This window comes from Peromyscus maniculatus, chromosome 16, assembly GCF_049852395.1.
Source record: "Peromyscus maniculatus bairdii isolate BWxNUB_F1_BW_parent chromosome 16, HU_Pman_BW_mat_3.1, whole genome shotgun sequence".
In the NCBI taxonomy this organism is placed as follows: domain Eukaryota; kingdom Metazoa; phylum Chordata; class Mammalia; order Rodentia; family Cricetidae; genus Peromyscus; species Peromyscus maniculatus.
This window is the reverse complement of record NC_134867.1, coordinates 33,401,371-33,423,574: the sequence shown is the minus strand read 5'-3', so window position 1 is coordinate 33,423,574 and position 22,204 is coordinate 33,401,371. Positions and strand designations below refer to the sequence as shown.

General features: G+C 39.6%; 1 protein-coding gene across 3 annotated transcripts in view; it reads left to right on the top strand.

The window, feature by feature from the left end:
• The window catches only part of Arhgap18 (Rho GTPase activating protein 18), a 219,310-nt gene that overhangs the window by 159,672 nt on the left and 37,434 nt on the right, over positions 1-22,204 (top strand). For all 3 annotated transcript variants that reach the window (XM_016005245.3, XM_006986709.4, XM_042262169.2), the window contains exons 5-8: positions 4,557-4,735; positions 14,520-14,685; positions 17,073-17,164; positions 21,779-21,856. In XM_016005245.3, coding sequence (XP_015860731.1) covers positions 4,557-4,735; positions 14,520-14,685; positions 17,073-17,164; positions 21,779-21,856 — 515 coding nt within the window. The remainder of the gene's footprint in view (positions 1-4,556; positions 4,736-14,519; positions 14,686-17,072; positions 17,165-21,778; positions 21,857-22,204) is intronic.

Sequence of the window (22,204 nt, the reverse complement as noted above, 5' to 3'; positions counted from 1 at the left end):
TTGCCCGAGATCATAATGTTGGCTTTATCAACAAAGGTTCTGTGAGACAAGTCCATTATATGAGCGTTTTCAGGCTGGGGATGGATGCAGCAGGCAAGGGAGATGTGACAAACTGGTGGCCTGATTTATATCTGTTTCTGCTGGAAGCCTGAGCAATAGGAATCAAGCTGCCAGGCTCAATACCAGGAGACTGGGTATAGCCAGTCATGTCTCCAGGTAGCTGCGGCTGCACCTGTTTAGGCGATGCCCTACTCTTTTGCTTGTCTGTGGACTAATGGTGATTTGAACACATTGGAAAGTTCTGAGAGAAATTATACTAGGCTTTTGTTTTATTGTTGTAGTCCTGTGATAAGACATTAATCAAGAGCAGCTTGAGGGAGGAAAGAATTGAGTTGACTTACAGGTTGACTTACAGCCCATCATCCAGGGAAGCCAAGGCAAGAACTCATGCAGAGACCATAGGCCAATGGTGCTTATTGGCCTCCTCCCAGGTTCATGTGAAGCTATGTTTCTCATGCAATTTGGGGACACCTGCCAAGCGATTGCCCTGCCAACAGTAGGCTGAATCCCCCTACATCAGTTAGCAATCAAGGAAATGCCCCACAGACATGCCCACAGGCCAATCTGATGGAGGCAATTTCTCCATTCAGATTCCCTCTTCCCAAGTTGACAATCAAGCTTAGCCATGATATATATGCATGGAAACATTATCTGGAGTTTGGAAAGGGAGGCTGGTTCTGATTAAAATCTCAAAACACGAGTATCAGTCTAATCTAAATGTTTTCTCCACACTTGAGTTTTTATTTCATTCAAGACTATCTATTTGGGGGCAGGAGAGATGGCTCAGCAGTTAAGAGCACCCTGGTCCCATTCCCAGCACCCCAGCTTACCACCGTTTATAACATCAGTTGCAGGGTATTTAGCATCCTCATTGGCATGCTTGTGATACAGAGACATATGTATACTAAACAGTAATACAAATAAAATTTAAAAAAATTTACAAAACAATTTAAAACTAAAAAATAATAGACTTTGAAAGTATTGACACATTTCACATTAACCCACTTTTTTTCACTCTTCATAAAATCATACAACTCGTGAAAGGCCCACTATTTGTATTTACTTAGAAATATTAATATGTTAATAATTTAACATTGTCATATTGGTTTGTATATTTTTGATTTTTCATGAGAGAAGAAAACTAAAGATATTTCTGTATATTTTGGACAGCTAGACAATTTCTAAAAAAATAATTATAACTGAAACGTACCGTGTTCTTCAAAATCAGAAGAAAGGGCTAAAGGTGGTTTGATCAGTTAAGTGCTTGTGAGCTAAATGCTTGCCTTGTAAGCATGCAAGGACCTGGGTATGATTCCTGGGACCTGTGTGAAAAAGCCGCACACACAAATGTTTGTAATCCCAGCACTGGGAGCCTTAAACAGATAGATGCCGAGGTTTGCTGCCCAGCCAGATTAGCATACTTGTTGAGCTCTAGGCCAATGCAATGGCCCTAGGTCACTTGTCTCAAGAGTAAAGTGGACAATGCTGGATGATTGGCATCTGAGGTTTTTCTCTAACCTCCACATGCATGTAGACACATCTGTGAGTCCACTTGCACAAACAAACAAATACACACAGAGAGAGGGGTGGGGAGAGAGAGAGAGAGAGGAAAATAGCACTTGTGGCCTTAACAAGCAAGAAATTTGCCTCAATATTTCCCTTTAACTTCTCTATATGAGGGTAAACAGGTGAAGTTTTCCTGCCCCGACCATCCGGTCCCAAATAAACACACAAAAGCTTATATTAATTACAAAATACTCAGCCCACAGCTTAGGCTTATTGCTAACTAGCTCTTACATTTAAACGAACCCATTTCTATTAATCTGTATATTGCCACGTGGCACATGTCTTTTCTGTCCTCTAGCACCTTGTTTCTTGGGCAGTTTGCCATCTTGGGATGACTTTGCCCTTCTTCATCTGAGTCCTCAGTTTGATTGTCCCGCCTAACTGTATCCTACCTTGCTATAGACCAATCAGCTTTACTTTTAAGCAGTGGAAGTAATACATATTCACAGTTTACAGAAGGATTATTCCATAGCACATGAAAATGATGAGTCCATCATTTTTCTTAGCCAGGTTACTGTTGGTCCCCTAGCAGTGCCCAGCCGTTCCCCCACCCCCTGCTCCCTGCCACACACACTGATTTTATCTCCTCCCTGCCTGAACTTGATTATACATTGCAACTGTGTATTTTGTATTTTTTGTTCCTGTTGTCATGTTTTCTGGAGGAAATCAATTTGTTTTAAATGTGTTCTGAGTGGCTCAGTTTTGAATTCAGCACAGCATATTTATTTGGGTATGCATGAGGAGGAGGTGGTTATTGTAACTGACATGGAAGCATTGAAGAGAATCATTTTTAAATTCTTGTCCACCAACATCCAGCCGCTGAACGTACCTTCTAATTTACAAAAATGACTAATCATTTTTTTTTCTCATTGAATTGTTTCCTAGGAAACCAATAATGTATTCACAGCAAAATGTATAACCATATAAACTAATGGGAAAATAAAATTAATTTTTTTGTTTTGACATTTATGATAATTTTAAAATTAATCATAAAAGTTATTAAGTATTCTACTAAAAATTGTCATAGGCTGTTGAAAAACACAAATATAGCTTAGATGGGAACAGATAATACCATCATTGAGATTGCAGTTCATTTTTATTTGGGGGTGTAACACAGGTACATATTTGCTTGCTTGCCTAACTGAAAGATTGTCTGAGAGCCAGCTGGGGTGGCTCATGCCGAAAATCTAGGCTTTTTGTAGGTTTCAATTTGGCCATAGGAAACATTAAAGAAAGACGAGACCCCTTTGAGTTAACAGCCCCATAGACCTGCATGGCCACGTGCTCATGAAGCTCATTCTGCTTGTTCAGTGGGAATGAATAAGACTAGATTCCTATTGAATTCTTAATTTTATTTTGATCAAAACAAAGATTTTTGTTTTATATTAACCAATGACAAAAATACCTCCGAACAGTAGGCTCAGGAACAGTACACCTCTGGATTTCTGACGTGTACTTATTAGATTTTTTAAAACTAACTTCATCTTCTGTCATTTTGTTGCATATTATTAGTAGATAACCATATAAGGCATCGTTTTTTGCTTTTTTAATTTATTTTTTATTGTTTTTTTATTTTTTGAGACAAGGCTTCATTTGCTCAGTCAGGAAATTAACTCACTATTTGGATTGGAGGTATGCATCATGACCATGCCCAAGTATCGCTTTGCTTATTCATTTGGAGTTTATTTATTTATTTAAATTTATTTACTATTATGTATCTATGTATGGTGTGTGTGTGTGTGTGTGTGTGTGTGTGTGTGTATGTGTGTGTGTGTAGGTATGCACATGCTATGGTATACGTGTGGAAACCAGAGAACAACCTTCAGGCGTTGCTTCTTTCCTTCACTGTGGGGCCCAGGGATAAAACTCAAGTTGTGAGGCTTCTATGGCAACGCCCTTACCCTCTGAACCACCTCACCAATCCTATTTTTGCTTTTGAAGTTGAGTTCTCATAGCTCCCGTGGCCTCAAACTCACTGTGCAGTTGAAAATGACCTTGGACTCCTGGTTTCTTACCTCCTACGTGCTGGAGTCACAAGCCACCATGTCAGTCTGTCCCTTTTTCGGTTCACAGCATCCTACTCTGAATCAAGCGTCAGCAGTGAAAAGAACCTCAATGTTCATGCCAGGGCTTTTCTAAAGAGAGATGTACAAAAGCCAAAAAATTACCAAGGAAATTTGGAAGTGTTTTCTTCCATCCTTGTAACTGTTGTTTCTATCAAAGAAAAAAAAATTCAACGTTAATTATTTCCTAGAGGACCAGCATGAAATGAAAAAGCCAAAACAAAGTTTGAAAATGTTGATGCAAATCTCCACAGCTTGTTTGACTCAGGGTAGAAGGGATCTTTATGTTCTTGGATAGAATTGGGTACCGAGCCTGTCGGCTCTCGTACCAGGTGCCTCCAGATCCGACTTTCAGAGCGATGAGTGGTTGGCATCAGCTTCTGTTTTGGAATTTTGACCGTGGTACACAGGTAACATTCCAGGGTGTGGAGGAGGTCTGCCCCTGGATGTGTTCCACTCCGAAGAAGTTAAAGCAAAGGCACCAGGCGGAGGTTACAAGAACGCTCTCCTCTCATGCGCCTGCTTCTAAGTTCCTCAATGTGGAAGAAAAAATAGTTGCATCCACTAAGCTTTATGAGACTTTCTGTTGAGTTTGAGCCTTCTAGTAGGGTTTGAATTTGTACCCAGTCAAAAACCTGTGATCACAAAGAATCCACAGTTGAAGCCTGGTTTGCTGGTCATCCCCATCTCCCAGCTTTTAAACCATGAACCATGGGTACAATTCCTTGTGTAGACATTTTATGAAAATAAATTTATGAAAATAAATTGTTTCCCTGAGTAAGGGATACTCTTCCCCAAGGGTCTTGTTAATATATTTGAAGGTTTTTAAATAAAAGGCATGGAGTTGAATTGTCTTTTTTCTCCTAGACCAGGGATCCAGTGGGGCTGTTGATAACAAGGAGCTGATCCCACGGGTGCCTGAGGACACACCTGCCCCTGAAACAGACATCAACCTGGAGGTGTCCTTTGCGGAGCAAGCTGTCAATCAGAAAGAACTCAGCAAGGAGAGGATGCAGAAGATGAGAGGCAATGATGCCTCATTGCCTGTATGTAACACACATTCAGATACCTCTCAAAGAATGTCTTTGGAATGAGCTTTGCATTTTTAAAATTTAGAAGCCACAGGAAAGTTGAAAGCATAACAGTAATTATTACATTGCCATCCACAGTTGATTCAAGTTATTAACATTTTCCTAACCGTTCTTTCTATAGCTGTCTATCTGTATATATACTGTTCTAACAAGTACAGATTCACTTTGTATTTCGAGATTTTTCAAGGACCGTTCAAAACAGAGTTGGAATTGGAGCGATGGCCCAGTGATTAGGAGCACTGGCTGCTCTGTGAGGGTCCGAGTTTGATTCCCAGCACCTACATGGCTGCTCACAGTCATGTAACTCCGATTCCAGGGACTCTGATTCTCTCTTCTGATATCTGTGGGCACCAGGCATGTGGTGTCAGGTGTACAGACACACAGGCAGGAAAAACACCATGTACACGTAAAAATAAACATTTTTTTAAAAACTAAAATAAATAAAAAGGAGACAAAGTCTTAAGACTTAAAAAGTTAGATTCTAAAGTCATAGTTAACATTTAACAGACAACCATGAAAACCTCAGGAGTTGTCACAGACTGTCCGCATTAGCATCTCCATTCTTCACACCCTGTTGAGATTCGAATGAGGAGTATACATTGCATTCGTTTCCCTCTCTTTCTGGGTTGCTTGAATTGAGACTCCTCCTTTTTCTTTTGTCCACATTTTTAAAAACATTATAAAAAGAGTTCATAACATTAAAAAACTCATCTGATCCTTTCATCATGATTAGAGACAAGTTAAACATTGAAGTAAACCCACTGTCCCTCTGAAGTGATACAAGCTCCTCTCTGTGATGCAAGTTTTGTTACTGAGTTGGCTAAGGGAGGTGCTCCCTAGTTCTCATGACGTGAAGATGCCTTTCTTGCCTATAATTTATGCTAGACCCGTCCTTGAATTGGGGACCATCCTATTTTATCCCTTCCTGCGCCGTAGTTTGGTTTCCATTTTATCCTTCTCTGGAGCAGTCACTAAGCTGGGCTTTGCGAAACATCGATTTCCTAATCCCGTTGTCCCTTCCACATTAGTTGACAGCAGTGTTCCTCAGTAATTGGTAGCTCCCCTTCTCTTTTTGGCTTTGCAGCGCCACTGTAGACCTGCTGACTTTTTTCCTTAAGCATTTTATAGATACCATCACTTGGCTTTGATGGTCAGAGTTACGTCGCCTAGGCCGCCTTGCCCGGTGGGGGCCTGCAGCTGGCTCCCAGGCTGTTTCATCATGCCCTCTTTATCCTTTTTTCTTCTTCGTTCTCCAGTACAGGACGTTCCAGGCTCACCTTGTCATTTTCTCCCTCTTGGACTTGAAAGCAGCCGTTTCTTAAAGAAACATGTTCCTTTTAGCAACAAATGGTATTTAGGACCTGGGCCTTCTGTACAGAGTGTTCCCTTTGCTGTGAATGCCTTGCATTTTTTTTTCATACATTCTAAAGCAAAAGCTAAAATATGACAAAAGAAAAATATGACAAACTTCTAAGTACTTACCTCTCAGCCTCGACCTCACTTACACGGCTGGCCTGGACCCCTCCGTAACTCTGTCCAGTTTCCTTATCTGGGTTATGTTGAAACACATGTCTGAAGTTTGATTATCATCTGTAAAGGTTTATATTGCTAACAACAAAACAAAAACAGAGGTTTTAAAAACTGCACACCCATGTTATCCTTTTCATACCTTTAAAATACATTTAAACTGGGTATTTTAATCTCAAATACCCAGTTTTCAAACTTCAAATTGTATCTTAGTTACCATGATTGTTTCTGCAGTGTGAGAAACTGTTTGGAGCCAGGCTCCAGATAAAATCTGTGCCTTGAATTTGGCTGATATGACACTCAGGCTCTCCATCTTTCCCTCACTCCCCGCCCCCCACCCTCCACTCCTCTAATTCCTCTTCTGCTTTCCCATGTACCTCGACTCTCTTGTTTTTTTTACTTTCCCATTCTCTCCCCACCCATCTTTTGTCATTTTATGTCCCATCACTACTTCTAAGTTCACTTATTTGCCTTGTCACATGCATATATGTGTGGCACATGTATGTACATGCTCATGTATGTGTGGGCACATGTATATGTGTACAAGTGTGTGCATGTGGAGGCCTGAGGGTAGACATTAGGAATCATCTCCAATCCCTCTTTCACCGTACTTCTTATTGCTGCTACAGGGTCTCTGAAGCAAACCCAGGGCTTGCTGAAGCAGCTAATCTGGCCAGCCATCTTGTCAGGAATCCATGTCTTTTGTCTTCGGGGACTTGGATTACAGGCAGCCCTTACACACACACACACACACACACACACACACTCAGACACACATACAGACACAGACACAGACACACACACACACACATACACACACACACACACACACACACACACACACACACACGAGCACACGCGCTTGCACATATGCACATGCACATGCACACACAGGGATCCAAACTCTGGTCCCCTCTCTTGTGTAGCAAGTGCTGTATCTGCTGTACCATCTTCCAGCCGTGTCCTCAAAGCTTCTTGAAAGAGCCTTGTAATTAAATTCAGGTGACTCCCACCCTCTGACTCATTCTGTCCCCATAGTATAGTTAGTTCCACATCTTCTATGTATTTATACATCAGTTGTTGACATTAGTTCTATCGGATTTAATTCCTGGTTGTTTTGATTTGGTCTAGATACTTTAGGTATGTTGCTTTGTGTTCTCTACTGGGGATTATCTGGCTATCTTTTTTTTTTTTTTGTCTGATTAAAGCTGTGGTTCAGAGCCATACCTGACTCCATTAATTTATTAATGATCCAAAAGGATGAGGTTCTAATAGTTTCTTCTTTTTCATTTATTTATTATTCTACACATTTCCTTTAAGAAAACAGTTATCAAAATGGTTACGGTCTCCATTTACATAAGTTTTCAAAATTTAATTTTTTCTTTCTTGGCATCTGTTGTCAGTGATCAGCTTGTGTCAGTGTGTTTATAAAAATGGCGTCTTAACCTATGGGTTCATACATGTCTCATGATACCATAGGAAAATCTCGCTGGGCTTATCTAGTGTATTTCCTGCTCAAGACTTAGTGTCTTTTTTTCTTTTTTAGCATTCATAGTTCCATTTAGTAGAAGTAGAGATCGCTGCCTGTGGCCAAGACCCTAGGAGTGTTCAGTTTTCTGGGTCTGGTTATCACGTGGGAGCCCTTTGCAGTGGAGTTGTAGATTTTTCTCTTCTTTCTCCCATGCTGAGAATCGTAGTTCTTAGGACATGGCAGGTGACAGTGTTCCGATGTCAGAAACCCACTTGTTTGTTTAGTCTACATTAATGCGCGATGTTCTCAGAATGCCAGTGGTGACCACACTCAGAGCGAGTGCTTCAGGATGATTGAAAGTTGCTTCTCTCCAGCCCTTTGTGTCCTTGGGATATATGGCAGAGGGGACTTGATATAGCAAAGTTACTGAGCTGCAGCTTTTTTAGGGTGGTTATTCTCTGCGTGCTTAAGCTCCCAACTGTGTATCTAATGGGGTTCATTTGCTTTGGCTTATTCTCCATTTTTAAAGGTTGCTCTTTTTGAAGTATCATTTTATTCTGTAAGACTGTGAAATAGTTATATGACCCAAAAGGCAAATATAAATCAAAGTAAAGCAAGTTTAGCCTTTATCTTTGACCGACCACCCTGTTCAGGCTCTCCTTTTAGAGAATCCTCTTTAATTTCTTTTTCAAATTTTAAAATATTTATTTATATTTTTATCTGACTAGTGTTTGGCATGCATGAATGTGTGTGCACCTTGCGTGTGCCTGGTGCCTACACAGGTCAGAAGAGGGTGTTAGATCCCCTGAAGCTGGAGATATAGGTGGCTATGAGCCAACATCCCAGATGTGGGTGCTGAGAACCACACCTGCATCTCCTGCAAGAACAGCAAATGCTCTTAACCAGAACCATTTCTCTTGCCCCCGAGAACCGTCTTTATTTTGATACTGTCTTATCTATCCATTTTCTATAGATATTAGCCCACTGTTCCCATTTTTCTCCATCTTTGTTTTATTTTAACTATTTTTCAGAGACCCTGACATAATAATACAAAGACATACTTTCCATTTCTTTTTCTGGATGCACACTTCTCTACTGTGAGGACGCATCATGATTTTTTGAAGCAGTCCCTTAGTGATAGACATCTGGTTGTTTCCAGGCTTTCTCATAAATTTTGAGGGATCTGTTTTCAGTGCCAAATGGGGAAAGTAAAGGAGTTTTCAAGATTTGGCATAAAGCAGTGATCCACACTCCCAGATTCTCCTTAGGAAGAATAAAACTCTCAGCATGTGACAGTCTTCATCACCGAAGATGGAAATCCTTGAAACTGCAGGAGGGAGGCAATAATTAAACAAAATAGATGCAGCATTTTTTAAGTTGACTCCCTAAACAATAAAGTGAAATGTAATCTCCGTTTGAAGGTCTTAGAAACAAAACTTGGTCTGTCATTCATTTTTTCCTACCAAGTTAATTTGTGATTGACTACCTTCTGGATTTTGTTCGTGTTGTGCCCAAGTTATACAATAACTCCCCCTTCCCCCCACCATGTGCTGTTTCATGCTTACCTGGGAAACCTCTGGCTGCCTTGTGTCTAGCTTAACAGCTCACTTTTAAATTCAGTTTTGCTGGACTCTGAACTCAAGTCTATAAAATATTTGAAAGTGCCTTTTCAGTGACCAGTACCATAGTTATGGTGACTGGCGATCATCTCTGCATTTGGTTTTCATCTGCGTGTACCTGTCCCTCTCTATAACCATGGTTCAGAAATGCCTTCTATGGGCATGTTGTAACATTCCCATAAGTCCATAACATGGTTGATGAAATGAGTATTTGCTGGCACAACATTGAAGCAGGTGTCTAAACAGATAGAGCCCTAAAGTTCCATTTTGTTGCTACACTTCCCTTCCCCTGGAAATAAACAGTGGGCTGTAGGTAATGAGCTGCTCTCGCTGACCTCATTTCTCATTCACACCCCTATTCCTGCAGCATCGAGCAGTCTTTGTAAATTCTTTATGGTCTCACAGTGGATTCACGTTGCTTCTCTTACACTTGGAGATTACGTTCAATATCTTTCAAGGTGCAGCCGTCTACAAACGTAGCTACATTGTGTGCATTGTGTGCATGTCATAGTCCAGGCATGGTGCTCTGTAACTGCTACTCATTTCTGGAGGGACCTTTGGAGAGAGATGCTATCATCCCTCGTTTTTAAATGTGCAAACAAGTTAGAGAGATGATGTAACATGCTAGGGCTGGACTCTGAGCATTTTCTGCTTTTGATGTCTGACTTGACTCAAGAGTGGGAGTGGTTAGTGAATAAAAGATTCGACTTCAACATTACTAATAAAGTCCCTAAGACACCCCCACCACCTGCTGTGCTTCACAGCCCACAAAAGAGGGGTACAGTTGGAGAGAACCATCTCACTAGTTTATGCTGTATAAAGCTTGAACAACCTTATGCATTTTGGAAAAATTTTAGTTCTTTTCTAAAAAAAAAAAAATACATTCTTCCAAAGGTAAGGCACTTTACTCTTACTGAAATTTCACTATTTTTTGTCAGCCAAGGAAATGAAGCATCCAGTCTACACACACACACACACACACACACACACACACACACACACACACAAAATGACAGGAAACTTCATAAATATTTAAAACAGCTGCTATGAATTAAACATTGGGATAAAGAACCAACTCCTTTATTAAGCACAATGTTTAAATAAATAAATAAACAAGCTCATGACATATATTGCTAGGTAAATGAAATGTTTGCACTAATAACATTTCAGGTTTCTCTAAACATTTACCTTGGGTAATACTTTTATGTAATTATATTACATGGCTTATTAGACCCAAAGCAACTGATTTTAATGAAACACTTGAACTGTTTTTTTTTTTTAAACATGTAAATGGCTAGATAGGGTTGGTTCAACCATTCTGGAAATAAAGCCATTAGCAGACGCACACACAGAGCCATGTGTGAAGGAAATAGGTCATGTTTTATGTGGGTTTTAAGAAGTAAAGCTCAGGGCTGACTGATGGTGTGCTCAAGGACAGGTTATTTGCCTAGCATGTGCAAGGTCCACCACTGCCTTTAACCAATGAAAGCTCAGGAAATATGACAGGCTATCAGGGAACACAGAAGAAGATGAGTAAGAGTAAATGTAGCGAACAGGAGCATAGTACTAAAATCCTCTATGTGGCAGGTAGAGGCTGGAGGATATTGAATATGAGGGTTTTTTGTTGTTGTTGTTTTTTCCTGGGCTGCTAAGAGAGACCCTGTGTCAATCAACACCAAAAAACAAAACAAAAAACCAACCAACTAAACAAACAAACCAACCCACTGGTGTAGTGCTTCCCACGGTTGTCCTCTCTGTGTGGGGTGTGTGTCTTCATCCCTCACTAGACTGTGGGAGAGCACCTGCAGCATGCTGAGCCAGAGATCCTGGGGCTGGAGCGGTGATCTAGATGTAGCCTACCCTGCCTTTGATGGTCTCCCTGTCCTGCATCAACAGGCACTGTTCCCTCCCCGCCTAAGGATGAGGAAGTTGAGCAGAACAGAAAAGTTACCTGAACTTTCAGGCAACAAAAGCAGACAGGGACCATCCGAGAATGATGTCCGTTGTCTATGCGGCCAGGCTTGAGTCTCTCTAAAAGTCTGGTTCTCCACACCTATCGTATGCCCTGATTCTTATCCCGGTGGAATTTTTGCAGAATATACTGAGTTACCATGTATCAAGTATTATCCTTATTATTATTTTTTTCTTTCCTGACCGTACCATGCAGGAAAAACAAAACCAAAAACATTTTCAAATGATTTTTAAAGTTCACGGAAGAAGAAAAAAAAAATAGAGTCATAGATTAGGCACGGAGACAAGTGTCTACATCTCAGCACTTTGATGGAGAGGGCCAGGAGAATCAGAAGTTCAAGGCCAGACTTGGCAATATGGGAAATTTGCAGACAGCTTTGGCTATGTGAGAGATATTTTCTCAAATACACCCATATATTTGGTGCAAATATATGGTGTGTGTGTGTGTGTGTGTGTGTGTGTGTGTACTTAATACTTTCTACATGTGTCATTGGATCCTCACTCTGTGTGGTAGGGTGGTAGGATCTTATTTCTATTTTACAGATCTCTCTCCCCCTTTTCCCCTTCCCCCTCCCCCGCCCACATCTCTTCTTTTCTGTCCCTCTTTTCCTTCTTCCATTCCTCCCTTCCTCCCCTCCTGTTTCCTGGCCACTAAGAGATGAATTTGACCACAATGCCTGCCCCCCCCCACCATGGTCTAATACTGCGAGCAGAAATAAACATTCTCCCTTAAGTCGTATTTTCTCAAGACTTTGTCACAGTGATGAAAACCTGACACAACCAGGAAGTGATGGAGACAGGATGTGGCTCCTGCTGGGTAGCCCCACACTCTCCACTCTATGGCACCATGGAGGTCAAATAAATAATGAACTTAGAATCTGCCTTCCATGATGCCCCTTACTGTTTTGTTTAATATTCTCACAGGAAAAATGTACTTCCAGAAGTTCAGAAAGACATCTTTTTGTGTGTGTGTGTGGATACTCAAGCTCTCTGGAGTTGAGTATACATGAGTAGCTATGCAGTCTCCAAAAGTCGCTGATATAGGGAGTTCTATGTTCTGTTGACAAATGTTCTCTCAAATATTTATGGTCTCAATTTCATTATGGTTTTAAAATGATTTAAGATGAATAAAAAATGATTTAAGACCTCAACAAGCTTTTGTTTATGTTAACTGAGCTACAGATAATACAAGTTCTTAAGACAGAGTCTTACTCTTTAGCTAGGCTACCCTGAAATTCACTATGTTACCCATGTGGGCCCTTAGTCACAGCAATCCCACTGCCTCAGCTTTCTTTGGGATTACAGATGTGAGCCACCATGTCCGATACTCTGTGGATATTTATTATATCAGAAGTTAACATTTCAGTGTGAGACTGTATCTCAGTCGTAGACTGCTGGGTAAAGGGAAGTTCCTTGCCAAGCATGCACAAGATGCCAATTTTAATTGTCAGTATGCAAAAAAGAAAAAATAAAGAATCCTGCATTTGATTTCTAGGACCAAAAAAATCCTTAAGTTAAAAAATTAAAATAATACATTAAAGTTAACTATTATTGGCATACATACCCTTTTAAAAATGGAAACGACTCTTTTGCATTCTGTTTGTCAGAATATACATGTCATTTACTTCTGGAAAACTCCATTTTATACACTCATGAGAGAATTAGAGTAGAAAAGAAAGAATTATGTCTTAGTATTATTATTAAAATGAATTTTTGGCTCATAAGCTTGACCTCTTGGACTAATCGGTACCCACAAGGTTCCCTGAACCAAACTCTGAGAATGGATGCTTGAGAGGGAACTTTTGACTGATCTTAGCAACTTAATGAAGGAATTAGGGCAAACCCCAAAGAAACAGTCTTGATGACATGATTTTTAATTAAACTAGTGGAGAATGATCATTGTTTTATTCAGTAAATACAGTGGGACTGTAATCTGCATTAAATATGCTAAAGAAATGTCTTTTATTTTGTGCCTTGTTTTCTTATATTTAATGTGTTTAATGATAAAGGAGGTTAAGTCATTGGGAGATGAAATTTGAGGAAGGCACAAAACAGCAAAGACACCACTTATAGACCTGTGATCCTGGGTGGGATCTTGGCCTGTGTAGGTTCAACAGTGAATAGCAATAATAGCAGACACAAAGGTAGTGTGGTTGTGTTGACCATCTAAGCCTCACAATAGCCCTCTGAATGAGGGGACCTTTTCTTTCTGTCTCCCCTCTTCCTCTTTCTCATCCTATTTGATAGAAAGAAAGGTTCAGCAATCGCCCAATCCCATAACTAGTAAGTAGCTGGAAACTGATAAGCCTCTGGCTCTGAAGTTCACACCTCTCCCACTCTAATGATGGATATCTATTCTTTACTAATCACACTGTTTTTTTTTTAATTTTTTTATTTATTTTTTAAATTACATTCATGATATTCATTACTTACACTCATGATATTAATCACATTTGTGGTATTCATAGATTACATTCACAGTAGTCATTCAAATATATATATATATATATATATATATATATATATATATATATATAAATTTTAAATGTAGAATGTCATTTCTTGAAGGGGGTAGGAGGTTAAATACAGGCTTACAGCACAATGGGAGGACCCCAGAAGGCAGAAGTTCGCTACTGCGCACTGGTTTTTTATGACAATGAAGAGTGCATCATGCATGTGGAGGGTACCTGGAACATTCCAAGTACATCCTCATGAACGCAATTCCTCTTTCTCTTCCTTCTGTTTCTATGCAGCAGGTCATCTAACGTCTCTTCCTGTCTGTGCCTCCTCCTTATGGTCCCTGCCTGACATCCAGCCTTTCGTTCTTGAAGGCCCATGAGATAGAAATCATTTTTTCTGCTCTCCGATCCACTGGCATGAGTTCTTGCATTACTTGGCTTAGCTTCACTTTATGGCAGACATCAGATGTGAGTTATAGAACTCTCCATAGTGTGGGGGCTCTCCATGGTGAACCCACTCTGCCTTCTGACTGAGACATTCTACTGTGGCTTTCATTGTCATTTAATCTGAGTATAGTTTTTTTTTTCCATAGTTAGAATGCTTTCTCCTTTCATTACAAAAGGAGTTAGATACTGATAATCTTTACTGTTTTATTTATCTATTGTTTGTTTGTTTGTTTTTTTTGTTCTAGAGTTTCAGAGTGCCAAAAGATAAAACCGGTACTACAAGGATTGGGGACTTGGCCTCCCAAGACATGAAGAAAGTTTGCCATCTAGCCCTGATTGAACTCACTGCCCTGTATGAAGTATTAGGCGTGGAACTCAAACAACAGAAAGCTGTGAAAATTAAAACAAAAGGTAAAGTTAGATTTGGTTCCAAAGTAGCAAAAATGCTCTTGGCCCTTGGGTGGTATTGGTGGTGGTGGGACAGAACACCAACCAAATGAGCTGAGGCTCAAGTACCTCTAGAGTTCAAAGTCTCAACATTGCCTTTGAATGTTTTATAAATCCATAAACAGAGAATATACAGCCAAATAATTTAATTCCCACTAAAGGGAATTGTTATTCAAGGAATTGTAATGCTCATGTTTTCCTCTTTAGAAAACTATATGTTTGAGAAAGAGACACTTGGCAAACATGTCTATTTCCAAAACCAAATCTTCTTAAAATGACTTTTAAGGGGTTGTTCTTGAGTGATTACTTTTGTAATTTCATGATGAAATATGGGGTGATTAATAATCTGTCCCCATGTGGACTTGCATTCTATTTTTAAACTTAAATTTAACTTAACTATTGTGTACGTGTCATGTACACGTGAGTGTGGTCATATAAGTGCCACAAGGCGTGTATGGATGTCAGAGGACAACTCTCATATGTCAGTGCTCTCCTTCCACTATGGTTTCCAGGGATCAAGCTCTTGACTTTCCAGCTTGGATGGCATGCCCTTTGACGTGATGAGTCATCTTATTAGCCCTACATTGTATTTTTAGCTATTTAACAAAAACATTTTTTTTTCTCTGTAAAGAAAATAATGCTGTTGTGAGACGTTGACTGTGCATTGTATTCACTTCCCACATGTCATTTCAATTTTGCAAGCAGCTTGCTTACCTATTTCATCAATGAACTAATTCTGATAACATGATGAAGAATAGATACCCTTTAGTCTTTGCTTCTTTTATTTTCTTGATCTGGAAATCCAGGTAATTCTCTACTGACAAAGCTTTCCCTTTTAGGAATCTCTGTCCTCTTGTTTAACCTTACAGGTGTCTCCTAAAGAGGCACTGGGAATGAGGATTATTGAGTTGCTATGGTAACATGAGCCAAGACAAGTATGTACCTGATTTAAGTTATAGAGACAGTTTCTCTGTAGGACTGAAGTGTGCCTTTCCTGTCCTTCCCATGTGTCCCTGTCATGGTGGACCCTAAAGACCTTCTCCTACATTCAGTTCTCTGGAATATTTTAGCTTAAAGCTTGCAGTGGTGACTTTCTGAGTTCAAGGGTGTGTGTGGTTTCCCCTAAGTCCTTGTGAAGAATGAAGATTTCAGATGCTTCTGTCCAAAGTCGTCATGACGCTTTCTCCAGTGATGGAGGAGGGATACCGTTTGCATAGCTAGAACTCCATGCCCAAGGTTTTAAAAGGGCTGACAGATGTGTAAAGGCGCTGACAGATGTGTAAAAGGGCTGACAGATGTGGTTTTGGTGCTGTTCTTGTTGTATGTCTGTTGTTGTTGTTTTAATTTTTGGTTTTGTTATATGGTGAAGAGAGAAATATTAAAATGTTCTTATAAAAGCTGTCACTGTTTAAAAGGTAACAGAGGAAGTTCTTTGTTGTTTTTAAAAATACCTGTAGTTCTTATCCAAGAAACTCCTATCTTGGGTATTTGGAGTCCTTGAGAATACACCTCTTTTTGATGATCAGATGAAAAGGCAATTTATTATGTTTTAAATGGCTTCTCAGTGTCCAGTATCTGTCCTTGAACCACAGGCCCATCCCTTCTTTTTGTCCACAGATGAATGTTTTTTACTTGATTGTGTCATTCCTAAAGGACAGAACCCTTGCTTCTGTGGTAAATATCAACCCAGAAGAGAGGTGGAAAAAAGTTGTCTGTAGGAGTTATGTTCATTTCAAACTTAAGGCATAAGAGATGAGTTTAGAAAATGTACAAATATTATCCATCACAGACACACACAGAGAGAGAGAGAGAGAGAGAGAGAGAGAGAGAGAGAGAGAGAGAGAGAGAGAGAGAGAGAGAGAGAAGTTAAAGGTAAGAATACTAGATATCTACTACATTTTTGAAAGACACATTTATAGACCAGGATTGTAATTCTCAAAAAGCAAATATTTATATTCAGCTGTATCAGGGAGTGTTCAACGTCCATTCAGTAAGGGAGAGATAAGTGGTGTTTGATTATACGTCAGAACTTTTCATTGGGTTGCACTTCGTCAACTGTTCAAACAGTGCACATGTCCTCATGGTCGTGTTTGTCTTATAGAGTAGTTTGATCTCTCTAATTGCAATCATTTGTTCAGATACCTATCCCTGCCAGATTGTTCTAGAAGATAGAGCTATGCTTTGGCTGTGTTGGCCTGTGTCTACTTACTGGCATTGTGGTTTCATTCCCTTAGTAGGTGCTCAATAAATAATCTGATAATAAATGACAATGTAAGAAATCTCATATTTTCAGTTTTTACTCCTATTTTATAGGTTGGTGGAAGTGAAGAGCTTTTGTTTTCTTGTTGCAGACTCTGGTCTTTTTGGTGTTCCATTAACCATGTTGTTAGAACAAGATCAAAGGAAAGTGCCAGGAACTCGAATACCCTTGATCTTTCAAAAAGTAAGTAGGCCTGAATTGGCCAGTGTAGCAAGAACATACTTAGGCTAATAGTGGCGTTTTACACTCAGACTGTTATAATAGAGTTTGCCAATTGATATGCTGTTTTGTTTTATACTTTGATTTTCTATTCAGGAAGCAAATTTGTTTCAAGGGCTCATAATTTTTATCTCATGGTGATACTTTCTGTGATATTACTGTATCTGTGATTACCTGGCATCATTTTCCTGTCTTACATTAGCTGCTTTTGTGTAATTGAGATTTCAGTTCTATAATACATAGGAGTGGGAACTGTGTATAAATTCCTAGGGAACTGAATCCTCATGAATATTTCATGCATGTATGTATTTCTCAAGCTTTCCTATTTGCAGTGAGGATGTCCAACTCAATTTACCAGTGCCTACGTCCAGAGTAGGCAAAGAAACCATGAAGTAGAATTAGAAAATGATTGCTAAACTATCAAGTTGCTTGTGTAGTCAACACTCAATTATTCATAAGGGGATTATGTGTAGCAATAAAAAAAAATTCAGCTCAACCTCTGAGCCATCGATGTGCAGAAGAATAGATTACATTTGATAAAGCCTAAGAAAACACAATAAGGAAGACAGGCCGAACAGCCATGGACTACCCAATAGATCCTTTGCAACAGCCTCGGCGTATCAGTTTCCATAATTTCCCAGGACAGCGGAGATCGTTTTTTCAGTTGACTGACTCAGCCGGTCCTAAGGCTCAGTCTATTTGGTACTCACTGTGCTGTTCCAAATCAGTCACTACCCTTGTTAGCCACTTGCTGTGGGGGCCTCACTCCTCTTTCCTGTCATTGCCTCCAAACTTGTATCTAACATGTCTCTTGATGAATATTCTGTAGAGTTGTTCTGACACTACCTGTTGGACCTGTGTCTGTATTAATAGCCGATAACAGTTATTCTGATTAAGATAAAGCAAATAGAGACTGTGCATTCCATTTTTTTTCTTGCGTTGGAAGGATGGAGTTACTATTCAAAGATGCATTGTAAAGCATTATCTCTGCAGTGTCTTCCTTAGGTCAAGCTCCTCCAGAATCAATAGAATCTATATCTATGTATCTGTCTCTAACTATATATCTCTATATCTGTCTACACCTATACCTATATCTATCTATGTGGAAAGGGTTCTTTTTAATTATTTTGTTCATGCAGTTCATGGGATCCAGCAAGTCTGATATATGTGGAACAGGACACCAGGAGAGCAACTTGGCCAAGAGTTGGTACCGCAGTCTTGAGGAAGAACAGTTTCTGTGCAAACCTCAGGCTTTGCTTTTGCATCTTCTCCTGATGGGATGGGGCTCCCCATATTGCAGACGGTGACTTGCATGGCTTAAACTCTGCAATTCAACACTCGGCCACTTCTAAAAAGATACCATCACTGCAGCATCTAGACTAGTGTTTGACTGGCCCATTGGGCATTCAACACTAACCAGGTTGCCACACACAGTTTATCATCCCATGGGGAAGTCTGTTGAGTTTAGCTTCATATAAGGTGGCTGAATGGAAGTTCCTCGGTTGGCTGAATACTGACTACTTGTGCTCTCTTAAGAACAAAAAAAACTTTTTTTCAGTTTTCCCAAAATTTTGATTCCATTTATTTAATTAGTTATTTTTCAGTTTTGTTCTCCTGAACACACCAGAGACTCCTGCAGTCTACTCTCTTGAATTTGTGTTTCAGTTTTGTTCCTATTAAAAATAAAAAGTCTTTAAAGAGTTGATGGGTCAGAAGCGCTCGCCAGTTTTCATCTGCTTTGCGTTGTAAGAAATTAACCATGGAGACATGTTGGAAGAAGCATCATTTGATCACCAACGCACAGCCCTATTGTCTGTCCTTCAATTTTGTAAAAGGGGGGGAAAAAGGAAACACCCGATTTGCAGAAACTCACTCCCAGACTCTAGAGGGTCCATCTTTAATGTAAAGGGAAAGTGTCTGGCACTAACCAAAGGTTATCTCATATCAGTTAATTTAATTTTTTTTCTTTTTCTTGCTCTCCTTGCCCCCCATCCTCAAGGCATGTTGTTCAACCATGTTTTTAGAAGGGGTTGGGTAAAGAAAAATATTCATTTTACTTTATAGAAAAAGTGCATTTTTTGCACAAATTTGTGAATCCAATGTCTTTTTGTCAAGACAATCATTCAAATCAGTGTTCTGCCAAAGGGTCTGATTTCATTTTCACTATAAACACACACACACACACACACACACACACACACACACACACATACATACACACACATGCACACACACGTGCACACACACACACACAATTTATATTTTGAGAAATATTATGGATCACTGATAAAGTATAGAATACCTAAGTTTCCTCAAGCAGCATGATGAAGTATAGTTAATTTTTCTCTATTTGAGGTCTTAAAAATTGAAAGAAAGCTACAATGTTTTCTATTAATATAAAATTATTAATATAAAAGCTAGCAATATAGATAATTAATAATGTAGCTAAAATATGTTATTTTCCAAGTGAGAAATAGGAGCTAGCACATGGTATTGTTTCAGACAGCACACACATAACTCTTGATATTGGGATCCAACATTAGAGAACATGAGAAAAAGATTCAAATATAGAATTCAGAAATGAATCCCATTCAGCTGTTTAGAAGCCAGGATTTTCTTCTGTACTTAATGAAAGTGAAAAGTGTAGACTGCTAAAATCTAACTGACTTCAGCAGTCTGCATTCAAATGGATGTTTTAATAAGACATGCAAATATTTTATAAGGGGAAATCAAATGAAAATTGGCCGTACATGGAATATTTTAAAATTTGGCATGAAATACTTGATTGAATAACATCCTTCTAATCTCAGATAATTCCTAATTCTTTTTGCTCTGAGTTTTTATATAGTGGTACTTGAAAGATGTGGTCTAAGAAAATTTTGAATTTTAAAAATTGATGTACATCGTTGACTGGTCAGGGATGGATGCTTCAGCCAATAATGTAATGTATTTTTAGAATTTGATGCTATTATTGGCATTTTCTCAGAATCCCTCTATATCAGTGAATTTCCTGGTCAAAATTGATTCACAGGATAGGACAGATAAGGTCATTAAAGAAAAATCACCATCACTTCTAGGATCCACATGCTATGGTACATCTGATTTTGGAACATGCAGACAGAGGTCCACAAACCTCCCTGAGAAGGCTTTCTCACAACAGACACTTTTATATGCAAGGGGAAAGCAATAAGCTCTCTGTGTTCTATGAAGCCTGATTAATCATTAACAGGGGATTCCCTGAAGAAAACAACATTCTTTTGCAGCCTGGAGGATTTTATGCCTCAAGGTGTGCAGAGAACTTTAAACTAAGATTGGAGATACAGGAAGACGGTATCTGGTTTTCATAAAGTGGAAGACTTTTGAGTAAAGGGGGGTGGGCTACAGAAAAGAAACACCTAGTGCTAGTCAGTGCCTTGCGTTTAAAAGGAGGAGCTAGAAAGTGATCTCTCTAAACACCTCAGAGGATACTCTGCCCTCTGCATGCTCCACCTACTGCTCAAGGAATGTGTGACCCAGGCTTTCCAACTGGAAGCTCCTTGTCAGGGAGCAGACCACTCTTCCTATCTTCACAGCTTTTAACAGCTTGCCTCTGTAATAGTCTCTACTTGCCTGATTTTTGTGATATGTCTTTTAATAATTATTGACTCATTTAAAAAAATTATGTGTGTTTGTGTGGGGGTATGGGCATGTGACTACAGGGGACCGCAAAGACCACCTGGGGTTCCAGGCAGCTGGGAGCCACCTGTATAGTTGCTGAGATCCGAATTTGGGTCCTCTGTGAGAGCAGTTTATGCTCTCAACCACTGAGTCATGACTCCATCCCCATGGCTGCTACATTTTTCACTTTAGTTTATTTTAGTGGAGTCATTGAAATAGATATGTACCTATTCATTGAGTGTTGGTCTTTAGAAGCCCAATTTGAAAGCATTCTTCTTTAAGCTTACCACCAGTAGCTTAAAATGAATATTAGCAATCGTTTCCTTCATATAAAAATATTGTTTCTTGCCGGGCGGTGGTGGCGCACGCCTTTAATCCCAGCACTTGGGAGGCAGAGCCAGGCGAATCGCTGTGAGTTCGAGGCCAGCCTGGGCTACCAAGTGAGCTCCAGGAAAGGCGCAAAACTACACAGAGAAACCCTGTCTCGAAAAACCAAAAAAAAAAAAAAAAAAAAAATATTGTTTCTTGGAACAGACTAGACACAGTATATAAATGTGCAAATACTGGAATTGCATGACATTTCTTTGAGTGCACAATGCATGCTGCTGGAGAAGCAGAATGATGTTCTGAGTTGCTTTTACACAGTGAACATCTTTTCCCTGATCCCGCGGAGAGCCGCAGCTGTCGTGTGAAATATCCATTTCTTTTACAAAGGAGAATAAGACGAACTTTTTCAAAACTATAACTCAGGTTTTCGTACATAGAGTTTTGAAGCTGTTGGTCCAGTAGCACTCAAAACCTCATCCAATGCAGTCTGCATGCCATCCGAATCAGCTTTCACTTACTGATACGGTGGGGGCAGGTGTGAAGCTGTACCTGTTACAAACACCACGATCAGAATGTTTGTTTGTTTACCCACAGCTCGTTTCTCGAATTGAAGAAGGCGGTCTGGAAACGGAAGGCCTCCTACGAATACCGGGAGCTGCCATGAGAATCAAGGTAACTGAAACACTTTAGTTCTGTTAATGTACAATTTTATTATTTAATTATGCTTGTGCATTTTAAAGGCCAACTTAGCCTCCTGCCCCTTATTCTTGTTAGCAAAGCAGATAAAATAAAACAATAAAGCCTCTTAACATCCAGTTTATAGTTTCTCTACAAACCCCTTCTGTCTTTTTCTATAAGTCTTTTTTTTTTTTTTTCCAAATCCCCACGTCACCTATTCTAATCCTATGATAATGAGCACATCATGACTCAGAAAGGTAGTAGGGAGCTGGGTGAAAGATTTAGGCTGGATGAGTAATAGCAATTGAGTTTTGGTTTTAAAGGGAGCAGGAGCATAGCACT